Source organism: Mustela nigripes, chromosome 1 (genome assembly GCF_022355385.1).
Source record: "Mustela nigripes isolate SB6536 chromosome 1, MUSNIG.SB6536, whole genome shotgun sequence".
NCBI classification, from domain to species: domain Eukaryota; kingdom Metazoa; phylum Chordata; class Mammalia; order Carnivora; family Mustelidae; genus Mustela; species Mustela nigripes.
This window is the reverse complement of record NC_081557.1, coordinates 33,459,927-33,476,248: the sequence shown is the minus strand read 5'-3', so window position 1 is coordinate 33,476,248 and position 16,322 is coordinate 33,459,927. Positions and strand designations below refer to the sequence as shown.

The 16,322-nt window shown below is 40.4% G+C and overlaps 1 protein-coding gene across 2 annotated transcripts in view; it reads left to right on the top strand.

Moving 5' to 3' along the window:
• The first annotated feature begins 2,964 nt into the window (after positions 1–2,964).
• LOC132010818 (L-lactate dehydrogenase C chain) overlaps positions 2,965–16,322 on the top strand; it is a 45,245-nt gene continuing 31,887 nt past the window's right edge. For both annotated transcript variants that reach the window (XM_059388719.1, XM_059388710.1), the window contains exons 1-2: positions 2,965–3,090; positions 10,676–10,793. In XM_059388719.1, the coding sequence (XP_059244702.1) occupies positions 2,965–3,090; positions 10,676–10,793 (244 nt within the window). The remainder of the gene's footprint in view (positions 3,091–10,675; positions 10,794–16,322) is intronic.

Below are 16,322 nucleotides of genomic sequence, written 5' to 3'. Positions count from 1 at the left end.
GTGTATTGAAAAATTGTGGTCTGGTTTTAAGCAGGGTGACTGCATGGTGTGCACTACATTAAAACCAAATCATAGGCTTTGTAATTTTTATTTTTTTTAAGATTTTTATTTATTTACTTATTTGGCAGAGATACAGTGAGAGAGGGAACACAAGCAGGGGGAGTGGGAGAGAGAGAAATAGGCCACCCACCCCTACACAAGCAGGGAGCCTGATGCAGGGCTGGATCCCAGGACCCTGGGATCATGACCTGAGCTGAAGGTAGAAGCTAAATGACTGAGCCACCCAGGCACCCCAAACCACGTGATGAAGTTCTAGAACCTAGGTGAGGTTCGGTGGGCTGAGGTCCGGAGCTGATGACCAAGAAAGAATTCTTGAGACATCTTTGGTGCAAAATGGTGGTTTATTAAAGCACGGGGACAGGACCCGTGGGCAGGAAGAGCTGCTGCCCCGGGTTGTGAGGAATGGCAGGGTACAATGGCAGGTTATGTACCCTGCCATTGGGGGAAGGTGAGGGGAAGATAGGTTTCAATGGAATTTTCACATGCTAAAGGAAGACCAAGGTTGTCTTTTAGCGAGCCATTAACATCAAGATAGTTGGGAGATTCCTGTCTTGCAGGATTGTGATCTTTGCAAGTTAACTATTTGCTTATTGTTCATGGCAGTCAGGGCTGCCTGAGGGATGCTACACATATTACCGAGGGGTAGTGGATGGAGGGGGGTGCAAGGCGCCAGCTTTTGCTTTGTCTTCAGCCAGCCTCGTGCTCCCTCCATACAGGCTTCGAAACAGAAAATGGAAAAGGATTAAAATGCAAATACTCAAAAAAAGATGACTTGAGGAGGTTGTGCCCACCTCTGTGGGTCATAAATTCTTGGTATAAAGTTAAAACCACCCTTAGAGAACTAGATGTGGCCTTTCCTTTTCATTGTTGTTATGCGCCCCCCCCTCCCCCGCAGTGGGTCTGTGATTAAAGGAGCAAGACTGACATAAAGCGAAGGTCAAGCAAAGCTTTATTTTGTGCCAAGCATCAAGAATCTAACCAAATGTTCAGACCGCGCCTCTTACAAGAGAGAGCGACCCTTCTCTATTTCCAGGAATAGCTTTTAAGGGCAAAGGCCATGCGGTTGGGACTGGCCATGCACAGGTGGCCAATGAGATTGTAACACACAGAGAAAGCGGCACTGTCCTGCTAGGTGACCAATTGAATTACAATTTACCCTAGTAGACATCTGAACCAGCCTATCACCTTGGTCAGAACTGGCGCCCAAAATGTGCCCAAAGGGCGGGGCCCATACTCCTTGGTAGCTAAGGAGACAGTATGCATCCCCCTAATAGGATGTCTCCACCTGGCCTGACCCACCCTTATATTTGAGCTTTGTTACCTGGAGCTGGTTTCCGGGATTTGTTTTTTTTTGTTGTTGTTTGTTTGTGTTTTTTTTTTTTTTTTTAATATTTTATTTATTTATTTGACAGACAGAGATCACAAGTAGGCAGAGAGGCAGGCAGAGAGAGAAGTGGAAGCAGGCTCCCTGCTGAGCAGAGAGCCCGATGTGGGGCTCGATCCCAGGACCCTGGGATCATGACCTGAGCCGAAAGCAGAGGCCCCAACCCACTGAGCCACCCAGGCGCCCCTGTTTGTGTTTTTTTAAAAGATTTTATTTATTTATTTGACAGGCAGAGATCACAAGTAGGCAGAGAGGCAGGCAGAGAGAGAGAGAGGGAGAGAGAGAGGAGGGCAGGCCCCCTGCCGAGCAGAGAGCCCGATGCGGGACTCGATCCCAGGACCCCGAGATCATGACCTGAGCTGAAGGCAGTGGCTCAACCCACTGAGCCACCCAGGCGCCCCGGGATTTGTTTTTAAGTAAATCCCCTGGGGGAAGGGGAGCAGGGATAGTTTAAGGATTAAACAACTGTTATTGTTTTAACTTTGATGGAAGCCTCTAGCTAAATAGTTCCTCACAATTGCTGCTTTAATTCAATCTCTATTTCAGCACTCCATTCTGAAGTTAGAGAGCTCAATAATAATGTTTTAAATTCCGGCAGATAAATGTGTAGACAAGGGTATGGTAAGTACATTGAAAGGTACATTCCTCAAATTCAGGTTGGTCATTCCCACGCCCACCCTTTACTGAAATCATCGCTGGGGCTCAGGTCCCTCCAGCATGTCCTCTCAGAAAGAGGCAAGTTATCTGGAAGAACAGGAGATGCTCGAAGGAGAACTTTCTCCCACTGGGGCCTCGAGCCTGACCCTCATCAGCCTGTAGTCATGACGGTTTCCAAAAATTCAGCACTAAAATCAGTCCCAGGCTTAGGCTTGGGAAACTATACTCCCCAAATCCCTGTTTCCAAGTTCTTAAAGATAGCCTAGAACTCTTCACAGGGGTACCGAGGACGCCAAAGCACTCACTCCGACACCGCCCCCCCCCCCCAGAACGGAGGGCCGCTAAATGCCTGCGAATGCGCCTGCGCCTGGGCTAGCGGTGGGCGGGGCTTGCGTACTGACGAAAGAGTCTTGCGTGGGAGCATTCTTGACGTTGCAGTTGGTAGAGCAACTGTCGCAGGGCTTCGCACCTAAGTGCCGTTGGTGGCTTCCTTTTGTGTGTAACTTTTTTCTTCTTCTTTTTAATCTTCCTTAAAGACAGTGAGTTCTGTGTTCCGGCTGTCTGTACTGAGTTGGGGCAGGCAAAGCACTTCTGAGTGTCTAGTACTGGGGTGAAAATGATAGCTTGAGGGCTGGGAGAAATAAAAAGCTCATTGGTGCCCCAACACCTAGGCAGACTGGTTCTCCTCTGCCTCTCCAAGCCCCTTTTTTCGCTTTCCTGCCACACGCGGCTCCAACATTCTGCAAACTCAGTAGGTAAGCCCCTAGATGTTCAGTGTGGCTAGTATGTTGATACCTGTGAGCGTGATCAATTTAGGGAATTTGATTCCACTGAAATTTCATTATCCCTATTAGGTTCTCAAAATGTCAACTATCAAGGAGAAGCTTATTGAGAGTCTAATTGAGGAAGATGAAGCCTCCCAGAGTAAGATCACCATTGTTGGCACTGGTGCTGTAGGCATGGCTTGTGCTATTTGTATCTTATTGAAGGTAAGTTAGAAGCCTATCCGGTAGCTGAAAATCAAGAACTTTGAGGTCTTGTAGATGTTGATGAGTTCAGGGTTGTGGGGCCAACCTTCTGACAGCAAATATGTGTTCACTATCTGATTTTGACCTAATTTAAGAAACGTTTATTTGGAATTTATCTTGAGTCTGGTATTGCTGGACTATTTAAGCTGATTCATAGGAGGCACATTGATGGCATTAATTTGTTAATATTCTGTTTAAATGATCCCATACCTTGCTTTCCTGGAAGAATAATGGGTGAAAGTCATACTTCCTAGAAGCTTATACTTAAAAAGAATTTTTTTAGGGGCACCTGGCTGGTTCAGTCAGAAGAGTATGAGACTCTTGATCTCAAAGTTTTGAGTTCAAAACCCACATGGGTATAGAGATTACTTAAAAACAAAAAAAACTTTAATTTTTTTTTAAACTATAAGTATTACACACTCATTATAAAACAAAAAGTACCAAAGTTGATAAAGTAACAGTGGAAGTTCTTTAATTTTACTTTTTGTTTTACAGCATCTTTTCATGTGGCTTTTGGCAATTTGTATATCTTCTTTGGAAAAGTCTCTGTTCAAATCCTTTGCCATATATTTCTTTCTTTCTTTTTCTTTTTTTTTTTTTTTACTGCCTTCTAAATACCTATATATTTAGAGAGAGCACACATATGGAGGTGGGGAGAGGGAGGAGAGTGAGAGAAATTTTTTTCAATTTTAATTTTAATTAATTAATTTTAAAAGATTTTATTTAATTTATTTGAGAGAGAGAGAACACAAAAGAGAGAGAGAGCAAGCATGAATGGTGGGGAGGGGCAGATGAAGAGGGAGAAGCAGATTCCCCACTGAGCAGGGAGCCCAATTGTAAGGCTCGATCCCAGGGCCCTGGGATCATGACCTGAACTGAAGGTAGAGGCTTAACCAACTGAGCCACCCCGGCACCCCCCCCCTTTTTTTGTTTTAAGATTTTATTTATTTATTTGACAGAGAAAGAGCACAGAGAGGCAAAGAGGCAGGCAGAGAGAGAGAGAGAAGCAGGCTCCCTGCTGAGCAAAGAGCCTGATATGGGGCTCCATCCCAGAACCCTGAGATCATGACTTGAGCAGAAGGCAGTGGCCCAACCCCCTGAGCCACCCAGGAGCCCCACCCCTTTATTTTTTAAAAAGACTTGTTTATTTATTTCAGATACACAGTGTGTGAGTGGGGGAGGGGCAGAGGGAGAGGGATACAAATTTTCAGTGTGACTCCCTGCTGAGCGTGGAGCCTGTCATCAATTCCAGGACCCTGAGATCATGACCTGAACTGAAATCAGGAGGCTCCTGCTTAACTAGCTGAGACACCCAGGTGCCCCAAGGATTTTTTTTTTTTTTCTTAAGATTTTATTTATTTTTAGAGAGAGGGGGAGTGGATGGGGGTGCTGAGGGTAGGGAAGAACAAAAAGAGAGGGAGAGAGATTCTCAAGCAGACTCCATGCTGAGTGCAGAGCCCAGTGCAGGGCTTGACCCCAGGGTCTTGAGATCATGACCTGAGCTGGAATCAAGAGTGAGGCACTTAAACAACTGAACCACCCAGATACCCTTTGTTTTTAAATTGGGTTATTTGTTGTTGACTTATAGGGGTTCTTTTTATAGTCTAGATATTAATCTCTTACCAAATTTGTATATTTGAGTATTTTATCCCATTCCATGGTTTTCTTTTCACTCTGCTGTTTTTGTTGTGTTGTTTTTGATTCACAGACATTTTTAATGTTAATGTAATTCAGTTTAAGTTTTAAAAGAGCAAGTGAGCAATTGGGAGGTGATGCCCTGGAGGGTTGGAGAGTGAGAGAGAGAGAGAGAAACAGGCTCCATGCCTATTGCAGACTCTGACATGGGGTTCAGTCTCATGACCGTGAGATCATGACCTGAGCTGAAATCAAGAGTTAGATGCTTAACCAGCTGAGCCACCCAGGTGCCCCTCAATTAATCTATTTTTATTTTTGTTTTATGTGTTTTGGTGTCAAATCCAAAAACCACTGTCAAGTCCAATGTCATGAATCTTTTATATTTTCTCCCAAGAGTTTCATACAGTTTTAGGTCTTATATTTAGATCTTTGATCCATTTTTAATTATTTACATGATGTAAGGTATAAGTCTAACTTCATTCTTTTGCTTATAAGTATCCACTTACCCCAGTATGATTTGTTGAAAAGACTCTCTTTTCCCCCATTAAATGGCCTTGGCATTCCTGTCAAAAATCATTTGGTTATAGGGCACCTGGGCGGCTCAGTCAGTTAAGCGTCTGCCTGCAGCTCAGATCATGGGTCCTGGGATCAAGTTCCACATAGGACTCCTTGCTCAGCAGGGATCCTACTTTTCCCTCACCCTCTGTCTGCACCTCCCCTTGCTTGTGTTCTCTCTTTCTGTTGAGTAAATAAATAAAGTCTTAAGAAAAAAAAAAGTAGAGTCCAAAAGATTTTGAAAATACCATTTGCCATAAATGTGAGAGTTTATTTCTGGGCTCTCTATTCCATTGATTTATGTGTCTTTATGACAATACCATGCTATTTTGATATAGCTTTGTAATAAGTTTTGAATTCAGGAAGCATTAGACTTCAAAATTTATTCTTTTTCAAGATTATTTTGCCATTTAGAGTCCCTTAAGATCCTTTAGAATGGATTTTGTTCTGTTCCTTTAAAAAATGTCACTGGGATTCTGTAGGGGTTTGTATTAAATCTGTAGATGATTTTGAGTATGTTGATAACTTAACAGTATTAGGTGTTCTAATCTAGGATTATGTGATGTCTTTCCACTTATTTGCGTCTTCTTTAATTTGTTTCTGCAATGTTTGTAGTTTTCATTGTACAGCCTGGGTAGCTTCTCAGGACACCTGGGTAGCTTCTCAGGACACCTGGGTAGCTCAGTCAGTTAGGTGTCTGCCTTTGGTTCATGTTATGATCTCAGGGTCCTGGGATTGAGCTGCATGTTGGGCTCCCTGCTCACCGGGGAGTCTGCTTCTCCCTCTCCCTCTGCCCCTCTGCTCATGCTCTCTCTCGCTGTCTCTCTCTGAAATAAATAAAATCTAAAACAAAAAATAAACAAAAAACACAAACCCTTTGCTTTTTAAAATGTTTTCAGGGGCACCTAGGTGGCTCAGTGGGTTAAAACCTCTGCCTTCAGCTCAGGTCATGATCCCAGGGTTCTGGGATCAAGCCTCAAATTGGGCTCTCTGCTCAACAGGGAGCCTGTTTCCCCCTCTCCATCTGCCTGCCTCTCTACCTACTTGTGATATCTGTCTCTCTGTGAAATAAATAAATAAAATCTTTAAAAAAATGTTTTCAAAGATATTATTTAATTTTCATGACAACCTTACAAGATAGGTACTGTTATCATCTCCATTTATAAATGAGAATACTGAAACATAGATATTAAGTAATATTGCCAATGGTCAAGTGGCTAATATAGGTGAGTGGACTAGAATTCAAACCTTGGCGATGTGGACACAGGTCCTGTTGTGTTCTTAAAAACTTTACTGGATTATTTAGATAATTTAAAAAAACTGGCAGAGGAAGGTGAAAAGCCAGTTAAATTCCAAAACCTCAAGAGAAGCTGAGGAATTGGAAGTACCAACTGCCTCACAGAGTTGAGGTAAGGGATGGGACAAATATAGGAGAATTGGTTCAACGTTTATATGATCAGAACAAAACTACCAGATTCTCTTCTGGAGCTTACTCAAACAAGCAATCACCTCTCACATATCAGCAGGCAAGGGGAAGGAGTATATTCTTTGGAGAAATTGAATCAGGTTCTTCTCCTCGAGACAGTAAAGACAGGCATCTTATTGAAAGCAGTAGGATTAGTTGAAGGCACATTGAAGCAGGAACCCTGTGACTTCCACTGGGTTTCTAGAAAGCAGATTGTCAAAGATAGAATATAGAAAAGAGATGAAATTAGAGAACCAGTCAGGAGGTCCCATTACTCATTGATATTTCAGTAAGAAAAAAGAAAGGGAAGAAAATTATTCAAGAAATAAAAGAAAAAGTCTAAAACTAAAATGAGTTTGCAGATATAAAGAATTCATTGGGGGAAAAAAAAGAATTTATTGAACGGGGCAGCTGGCTGGCTCAGTCAGTGGAGCTTGTGACTTTTGATCTTGGGGATGTGAGTTTGAGTCCCACATTGAGTGTGGAGATTACTTAAAAATAACATCTTTTTTTTTTTTTTTAAAGATTTTATTAATTTATTTGACAGAGAGAAAGATCACAAGTAGGCGGAGAGTCAGGCAGAGAGAGAGGAGGAAGCAGGCTCCCGCTGAGCAAAGAGCCCGATGCGGGGCTCGATCCCAGGACACTGAGATCATGACCTGAGCCGAAGGCAGCGGCCCAATCCACTGAGCCACCCAGGCGCCCCAAAAATAACATCTTTAAAAAAAAAAAAACTTTTATTTATTTGACAGAGAGTGAGAGCACAAGCAGGAGGAACAGCAGAGGGGGAGGGAGAAACAGACCACCCACTGAGCAGGGATCCTGATCCAGAACTCATCCCAGAAACCGATCATGACCAGATCATGATCATGGTTAAGGCAGATGCTTAACCATCTGAGCCACCCAGGCACCCCTTAAAAAATAAAATCTTAAAAAAAAAAAAATTGAGTGCTCAGCACAATGAATCAAAGGCATATTATCATGAAATTTATATATATTACATATTGGTGTACAATATCAAAGGCATGTTATCGTGAAATTTCGGAACTCCACTTTAAAGGCCAGTTGTTGGAGCCCATTTATTTCCTACTAGAATCCATAGTATACTGGTAAATACCCAGTTCACATTGATGTTCATTGTGGGATAAATGGAAAGTGATGAAAGATATTAAAATATGCATATTTATATAGTTTATTGACTTCAAGGAATATATAGAGTGTAAATGAGTACTATAACACCTGCATGTATCACTGAATGGCAGACTTTAAAGCATAGCAGTATGTCCTACTTCCTTCTGCTTGCTGTACGGAGTAAAGTGGTCCTAGCAGTTTTCCTTAGATTGATTTTAATTCTCTTACTTATCTCTTACTTTACTATTCTCTTACCTTACCATGTTATTCTAGGACTCCCTGGAACGATCATAACTATTATCTCTCTCTCTATTTTATATTTGAGAGAGAGGTGGGGTAGAGGATGCAGAAGGCGAGGGACAGAGAAGCTTAAGCACACTCCATTCTGTACATGGAGTCGAACACTGGGCATGATCCCATGACCCTGAGATCACAACCTGAGCCCAAACCAGAGACTTAACTGACTGTGCTATCTAGGTACCCCACTCATAACTATTCTTAAAAGATTCTGACAGGCTAAACAAACCCAAACTCTCTATTTGGAATTCTATTTGAGAAATGACTCACATAGATATTGTTAGTTCTTTCTTTCTTTCTTTTTTTTTTTTTTAAGATTTTATTTATTTATTTGACAGAGATCACAATCAAGCAGAGAGGCAGGCAGAGAGAGAGGAGGAAGCAGGCTCCCTGCTGAGCAGAGAGCCTGATGTGGGGCTCAATCCCAGGACCCTGGGATCATGACCTGAGCCGAAGGCAGAGGCTTTAACCCACTGAGTCACCCAGGCGCCCCAATATTGTTAGTTCTTTAAAAAAAACAAAAACGAACCTTTAGGAATTATTTGAGTTCTGTCTTTGGCAATCAAGATAAACAGAGCTGGGAAGATTCCCTTGAAAAGAGAATTGTCTGGTAACTTGTTAAGGAGAGATAGAATTCAAATTGGAAACATAATTTAAAAGCAGGCTGTGTTGGTTATTATTGTTACTCAGCTCCAAACACAGTTTTCTGTATTCTGTGGTGCTGGATCTTTGCATAATCTTTTTCTCCTTTACCAGTTAACATCTTGTCAGGTTCTGCCAATAGACAGGAGTGGAGGACTGGAGGAGAGGAGCAGGAGTGGAGAAATGACCTCCGTCCTGTTTGCTTATTGTTTTGGTCATTTTCATCTCAGCAGCAGCCCTTGCCTCAGTGGTAACAGTTGGTCCTAGCTTCCAATTTCTTTTGGAGCTCCTAGCCTCATTTTGCCCATTCAGTGGGATCAGGTTTTGATAGCCAGGTAGCCAGGTTTTACTTCTTCCAGAGGTCTGAGCCTGGCTCCATGAAGCCCTCCTTTAGTCTCTCTCTTTGTTCCCTCAGTCTTGGGGTAGTGAATTCAAACTATGATTTCTATCTCTGGGTTACCTCAAATGTTCCCTTTTTGTCCTTTCAGCCCTCCAACAGCTGTCTCACCAATTCCCTATATTAATTACCTCCTGTTGAAATGCTTAGAGTGGTTTCTGTTTTCCTGTACAGATCCAAAGACATAGACTAATAGAAAAATGGATCTATAAACATTATCTGGTTTTCTTACCAATTAGCTTAGAAGTGATATGTGATCCTTCTGGGTGAAACTCCTTATCTTCCTTATGTTCCTGATATATACACATAATTTAGTACATTTTAGAAGCTACAGTTTTCCAGAAAGTTCAGATGGCATCTGATCTGAGAAAAAAAAAGGGTAGCAAATAGGGACTTTGATCCCTTGCCCTTACTTCTCATCTTTAGAATCTGGCCACTGGATATGAGGGAAGACTCTTCTTCTATGTAGTTATGTATTCTGTTTCATTTGGTAAACTCAATTCAAATCAGAGTAAGCAAAAAAGAGACTATACAGATTTTCCTGGACTTATGATGAGTTTACATCTCAATAAACTCATCATGAGTTCAGAATGTATTTAGTACACCTATTCCACCTGTCATATCTTAGCCTAGCCTGCCTTAAGCATGCTCAGAACAATTACACAATTACATTACATTATTGTGGATGTAACTACACTCTAAGCTAATGTAATGTAATAATGTATGTAATGTAATATTATAAAATGTAATAATGTAAGCTAAATAATGTTATAAGCTAATTACATTAGCTTAGAGTTGGGCAAAACCATAACATTGATTATTTTATAATCAATTGTTGAATATCTTGTGAAATATATTGTTTCTGAAAGTAAAAAACAGAATAATTGTTAAGTGTATCCATTGTTTGCCTCATGATTGTGTGGCTGACTGGGAACTATGGTCTGGTTGTATGCCCATCTACCCCTAGGTTGGAGATCCAATGTTAAATGTACTGTGCATGAAATGGGTTCCCAGAGGTGGCCACCTTTTTATTTTAGTCATAAGGATGCATACTAAAAACTTCAGCCAATTCAGAAATTGGGCATAAAGGTTAAATGTAATAAAATCCTTTGAAGGAACTTAATAGCTTTTCATCATTCTTAAACTATTATCTGAAGTGGAAAAAAAGCCACTTATAAAAAAATTATCAATTAGTTTTGAAGGCAAAGCAATTAGTAATTTTTGCTACATTCTGTTGCTTACTTTGACTTCTTTCTGGTCACTCTAGACACACTCACACACTCATTTTTATAGCATTTTTTCTATTAAAATATAACTATACTTCGATTATAAAGTAGCCACACACAAATTTTTTTTTTATTTTTTAAATACTGAAGTAAGAACATTCTTCAAAATATGTTATTCAAAACTTTCATGTATTTTAGGATTTGGCCGATGAACTCGCCCTCATTGATGTCTCAGTGGACAAATTGAAGGGAGAAATGATGGATCTTCAGCATGGCAGTCTTTTCTTTAATACTTCAAAGATTACCTCTGGAAAAGGTTAATTTTAATTTAAAGAGTTCTTTTCAGAGTTTTAAAAAAGAGTAATGAACTTTACCAAACTGGTCTCCGTAAATATAAATTAAAAATATCACCAATCTCATTAGGACATACATTTTAAAAGGTTAATTTTTTATGAAAATGATTTTATTCATTTATTTGTGAGCAAGCACAAGCAGGGGGATAATAGGGGTGCCTGGGTGGCTCAGTTGGTTAAGCTTCTGACTTTGGCTGAGGTCATAATCTCAAGGTCCTGGGATCAAGCCGCACACTGTGTTCCCCACTCAGTGGGGAGTCTGCTTCTCTGTTTTTCTCTGCCCCTCCCCCTGCTCATGTTCTCTTGAGTAAATAAAATCTTTTAAAAAAGAAACAATCATTAAAAAATTATGAAATGCTTGACATATAGAGTTTAAGTATAACAAACATCAATGTATCCAACACCCAGGAAAAAAAATAAAACATTACTAATTTAGTTGATATGTTCTGTGTTACATCTATTCATGTCTCAATCCTGAATATACTGGTTATCTTTACCATGCATTTCTTTTACACTTGTATTTTAGTGACTTACCTCATATTATATAATTAATAGATACAATTGCCATAAATACATTTGGATATAAACATGATAAACATCTTTTTTTTTATTACCAAATAATGTATTATTTGCCCCAGGGGTACAGGTCTGTGAATCATCAGTCTTACACATTTCACAGCACTCACCATAGCACATATCCTCCCCAGTGCCCATCACCAGCCACTGTATCCCTATCGCCCACCCCGAGCAACCCTCAATTTGTTTTGTGAGATTATGAGTCTGTATGGTTTGTCTCCCACTTGATCCCATCTTGTTTCATTTTTTTCCCTCCCTACCCCCATGACTCCCCACCCTGCCTCAAATTCCTCATATCAGAGGGATCATATAATAATTGTCTTTCTCTGATTGACTTACTTCGCTTAGCATAATACCCTCTAGTTCCATCCACACCATTGGAAATGGCAAAATTTCATTTTTTTGTTGGCTGTGTGTGTATATATAGTATTCCTGTATGTGTGTGTGTGTACCACATCTTCACCCATTCGTCTGTTTATGGACATCTGGGCTCTTTCCATAGTTTGGCTATCGTGGACATTGCTGCCATAAACATTCAGGTACATGTGCCCCTTCTGATCACTACATTTGTATCTTTAGGGTAAATACCCAGTAGTGCGATTGCTGGGTCATAGAGTAGCTTTATTTTCAGCTTTTTGAGGACACACCATACTGTTTTCCAGAGTGGCTGCACCAGCTTGCATTCCCCGCCTCATCCATCTCCCTGCTCAGCGGGGAGTCTACTTCTCCTTCTCCCTCTGACCCTCCCCCTGCTTGTGCTCTCTCTGCTTCTCTCTAAAAAAAGGGAAGAAAAAGTACACAGACCTTCCCTATGAAAGTCTACTAATTGGGAGTATTCAGTTGCCTTAGATATCAGTATGTTTTATATCCCTTAATGTACTGAATCAGTTCAGTGGAGTCAGGTTAAAAGAGCTCCTACTGTATTAAAATACTTAAAAAAAAATCATTCAGCATTTACTTTATGGTAATGTGGCAGGATAAACACCTGGATCAGTCTTTTTGCTATAAATTACAAAACTCCTGCATAAAATATAAAAGAAAGATTTTCTCAATCCTTAAAGAATTCATTTACAATTGATATGCTCTTAATAAAGACATTTTCAGAATAGGCATTGGGTGAAGTCAGGAAACTAGAGAGTTAAGCAGAGCATTGTAGCTCGTTTTTACTAGCTAGCATTAGTCAGACTTTGTGAACTTCAATTTTGGTTTCCACTGCCTCACAGGATTTAGGAGACTGGAGACAGGGCTTAATTTGGGGAGTTCTATAGGAGTTAACTTCATAAAGCTGGAACTCCAACGGGGTTAGTAAACTCTGTTTTGTAAAGGGTCAGATATGTTAGGCTTTGTGGGATCTATAGCCTCTGTCAAAACTACTCAACTGCTCTTGTTCTAAAGCAGTGATCAACTATATGTAAAATGGGTCTGGCTATGTCCCAGTGAGATTTTTTTTTTTTAAAGATTTCATTCGTTTATTTGACAGACGGAAATCACAAGTAAGCAGAGAAGCAGGCAGAGAGAGAGGGAGGAGGAAGCAGGCTCCCTGCTAAGCAGAGAGCCCGATGCCAGGCTCGATCCCAGGACCCTGGAATCATAACCTGAGCCGAAGGCAGAGGCCTTAACCCACTGAGCCACCCAGGCGCCCCTTCCAGTGAGATTTTAATTACTAAACCAGGCGGTGGGCCAGACGTGGCTTGCCGGCCCTCATTTGGCAATTCCTTAATGTAAGGATGATCTTGAAGTAATTCGTTTCTCCCTATCTCTGGGGACTGACAGTAAAATCAAGCGTCTCAGCTGCTTGAGTAAAGGAAGGAAATGGTCGCCAAGATTGTAGATACCAGCTGGCCCTTATTTGAAATCCCCCCAAAAATCTCAAGCAGTCTTAAGACTTAAGATAATCTTGGGGCACCTGGGTGGCTTAGTTGGTTAAATGTCTGACTCTTGGTTTCCGCTCAGGTCAGGAATTCATGGGTCAGTGGGTCAAGCGGCTCCGAGTTCAGTGGGGAGGCTGCTTGAAGGTTTTCTCCCTTTGCCCTTTCCCCCACTTTCTCTTCTTCCCTCAAATAAATAAATACATTGTTAAAAAAAAAAGATTTATTTATTTGACAGACAGAGATCACAAGTAGGCAGAGAGGCAGGGAGGGGAAGCAGGCTCCCTGCAGAGCAGAGAGCACGATGTGGGGCTCCATTCCCAGGACCCTGGGATCATGACCTGAGCCAAAGGCAGAGGCTTGAACCCACTGAGCCACCCAGGCACCCCAATAAATACATCTTTTAAAAAAAGACTTAAGGGAGTCTCTAGAAGTAACCCACTTTATTTCAGGGCTCAAAGAAGTTCCACAAATAATATTCCAAAAAAATGAACATCTCACAGTAGGACTAATTAAATCTACCAAGAAAATGCATGAGCAAGAACCAGCTGAGGTAACAGAAAAGGCTACCATAGATTTCAGATGTTGAAATTCTGAAACACAAATAGAAATTAACTATAATTATTCCACATAAAGAAATAAAGGACCAACTTGAAAATATCAGTATAAGACAGGAAAACCTATATTTTTAAAATAGCCAAATATAAGGGTGCCTGGGTGGCTCAGTTAAGTGTCCAACCCTTGATTTCAGCTTGGGTCATGATCTCAGGGTCATGGAATTGAGACCTATGCTGGGCTTTGTGCTCAGTGCAGAATCTGCTTGAGATTCTCTCTCTCTGCCTTTCCCCCCAACTCTCTCCTCCTTTCTCAAATAAATAAGTAAATAAATAAATCTTTAAAAATAAAAGTAAAATAGTCAAATATAACTTCTAAATAGGATGAAATAAAAAAATTAATGGATTTAATAATAGAGCAGACACACTGAAGAGGGAAATGATGAACCTAAGGCAATTACAAAGAAGACAGTAAGAGGGGCACCTGGGTGGCTCAGTGGGTTAAAGCCTCTGCCTTTGGCTCAGGTCATGATCCCAGGGTCCTGGGATCAAGCCCCGCATCGGGCTCCCTGCTCAGCGGGGAGCCTGCTTCCCCTCCTCTCTCTCTTTCTCTTTGCCTGCCTCTCTGCCTACTTGTGATCTCTGTCTGTCAAATAAATAAATAAATAAAATCTTAAAAAAAAAAAAAAGACAGCAAGAAGTAGAAAATAGGACAGGCTAAGAATCATAGAGGATAAAGTGATGTCATGTACATATAATTAGAAAAGTGAACAGAGAGGACGAAATATTGGAAGATTTATAATTGAGCATTTTTGAGAACTAATGAAAAATAACACACATACTCAAGTCAAATAGTCTCAAGGATAAATACGAAATCCTATCTAACACATTCTTGTGAAATTACAGAACACTGGGACGCCTGGGTGGCTCAGTTGGTTAAGCAGCTGCCTTCGGCTCAGGTCGTGATCCCAGCATCCTGGGAAGAGTCCCACATCGGGCTCCTTGCTCGGCGGGGAGCCTGCTTCTCCCTCTGCCTTTGCCTGCCATTCTGTCTGCCTGTGCTCGCTCTCTCCCCCTCTCTCTCTCTGATAAATAAATAAAATCTAAAAAAAAAAAAAAAAACACTAAAGGCAAAGAGAAAAAAAAAGTCACTAGACAAATTATAGAAAAAGGAAAGAATAACTGACTTATCAACAGCACAGTGAAACCAAAATATAATGAAATGATATTGTTTTAATGTGCTGAGAAAGAGTAAATGTCAATCCAGAATCTCTACCCAGCAAAAATATCTTCCAAGAATAAGGTTATAGGACTATGAGTGGCTCAGTGTGTTAAGCCTCTGTCTTCAGCTCAGGTCATGATCTCAGGGTCCTGGGATCAAGCTTCCCTTTCTCTCTGCCTGCCTCTCTGCCTACTCTTGATCTCTCTCTGTCAAATAAATAAATAAAATACATTTTTTTTTAAAAAAAGAGAGAATAAGGTTATAATACATTTTCAGTCAGACTAATCAGACCTTCGCTAATAATGCAAAGCCAAAATATGGAAAGAGCACAAATGTCCATCTACTGATGAGTGGATAAAGAAGAGAGATAAATATATGTACACAGGAATATTACTCAGCCATCAAAAAGAATGAAATCTTGTCATTTGAAATGATATGGATGGAACGAGAGGGTATTATGCTAAGCAATATAGTTGATCAGAGAAAAACATATACCATATGATTTCACTCATGTGGGATTTAAGAAACAAAACAGATGAACATAAGGGAAGGGAAGGAAAAATAAAATAAGTCGAAAACAGAAAGGGAGGCAAGCCATAAGAGACTCGGTAATTATGGGAAACAAACTAAGGATTGCTGGAGGGGAGGTGGGTGGGGGATGGGGTAATTTGGTGATGGGCATTAAGGAGGGCACTTGAGGTAATGAGCACTGGGTGTTGTATGCAACTGATGAATCACCAGATTCTGCCTCTGAAACTGATAATACAGTATATATTAATTAAATTGAACTTAAATAAAAAAAAATTTTAATTAAAAATTTAAAAATGCAAAAATATATACAAAAGGCAAAAGAAGAGTGACCTTAGATACAAGTTCTGAAATGCAAAAATAAAATGTGAAGAATACAGAAAATGGTAAAATTGAGGACAAATCTAAATAAATACAAATTGTATAAGACCATATAATATAGGATTAAAAAATTTTGAAATATAGCATATAAATCTGGGTGTGAAATGTGGTAATGGGGAATGAAGTAGTGTTCTGAGTTCCTCAGTCATTAGGGCAGATGGAAAAGTGATGATTACCTTTGGACTTTGATAACTTAAATATGCATAGTGTAACTGCTGTGATAATCTTTAAAAGAAGAGAAACAATGAAACCTCTAAATTAGTAAGAGGGAAGTAATAAAATTAGAAGAACATAACCAGTGAATCAAAAAGAAGGTAAAGGAAAAAAAAATAATAAAAGAGACCACATATAGAGCTAAAAGTT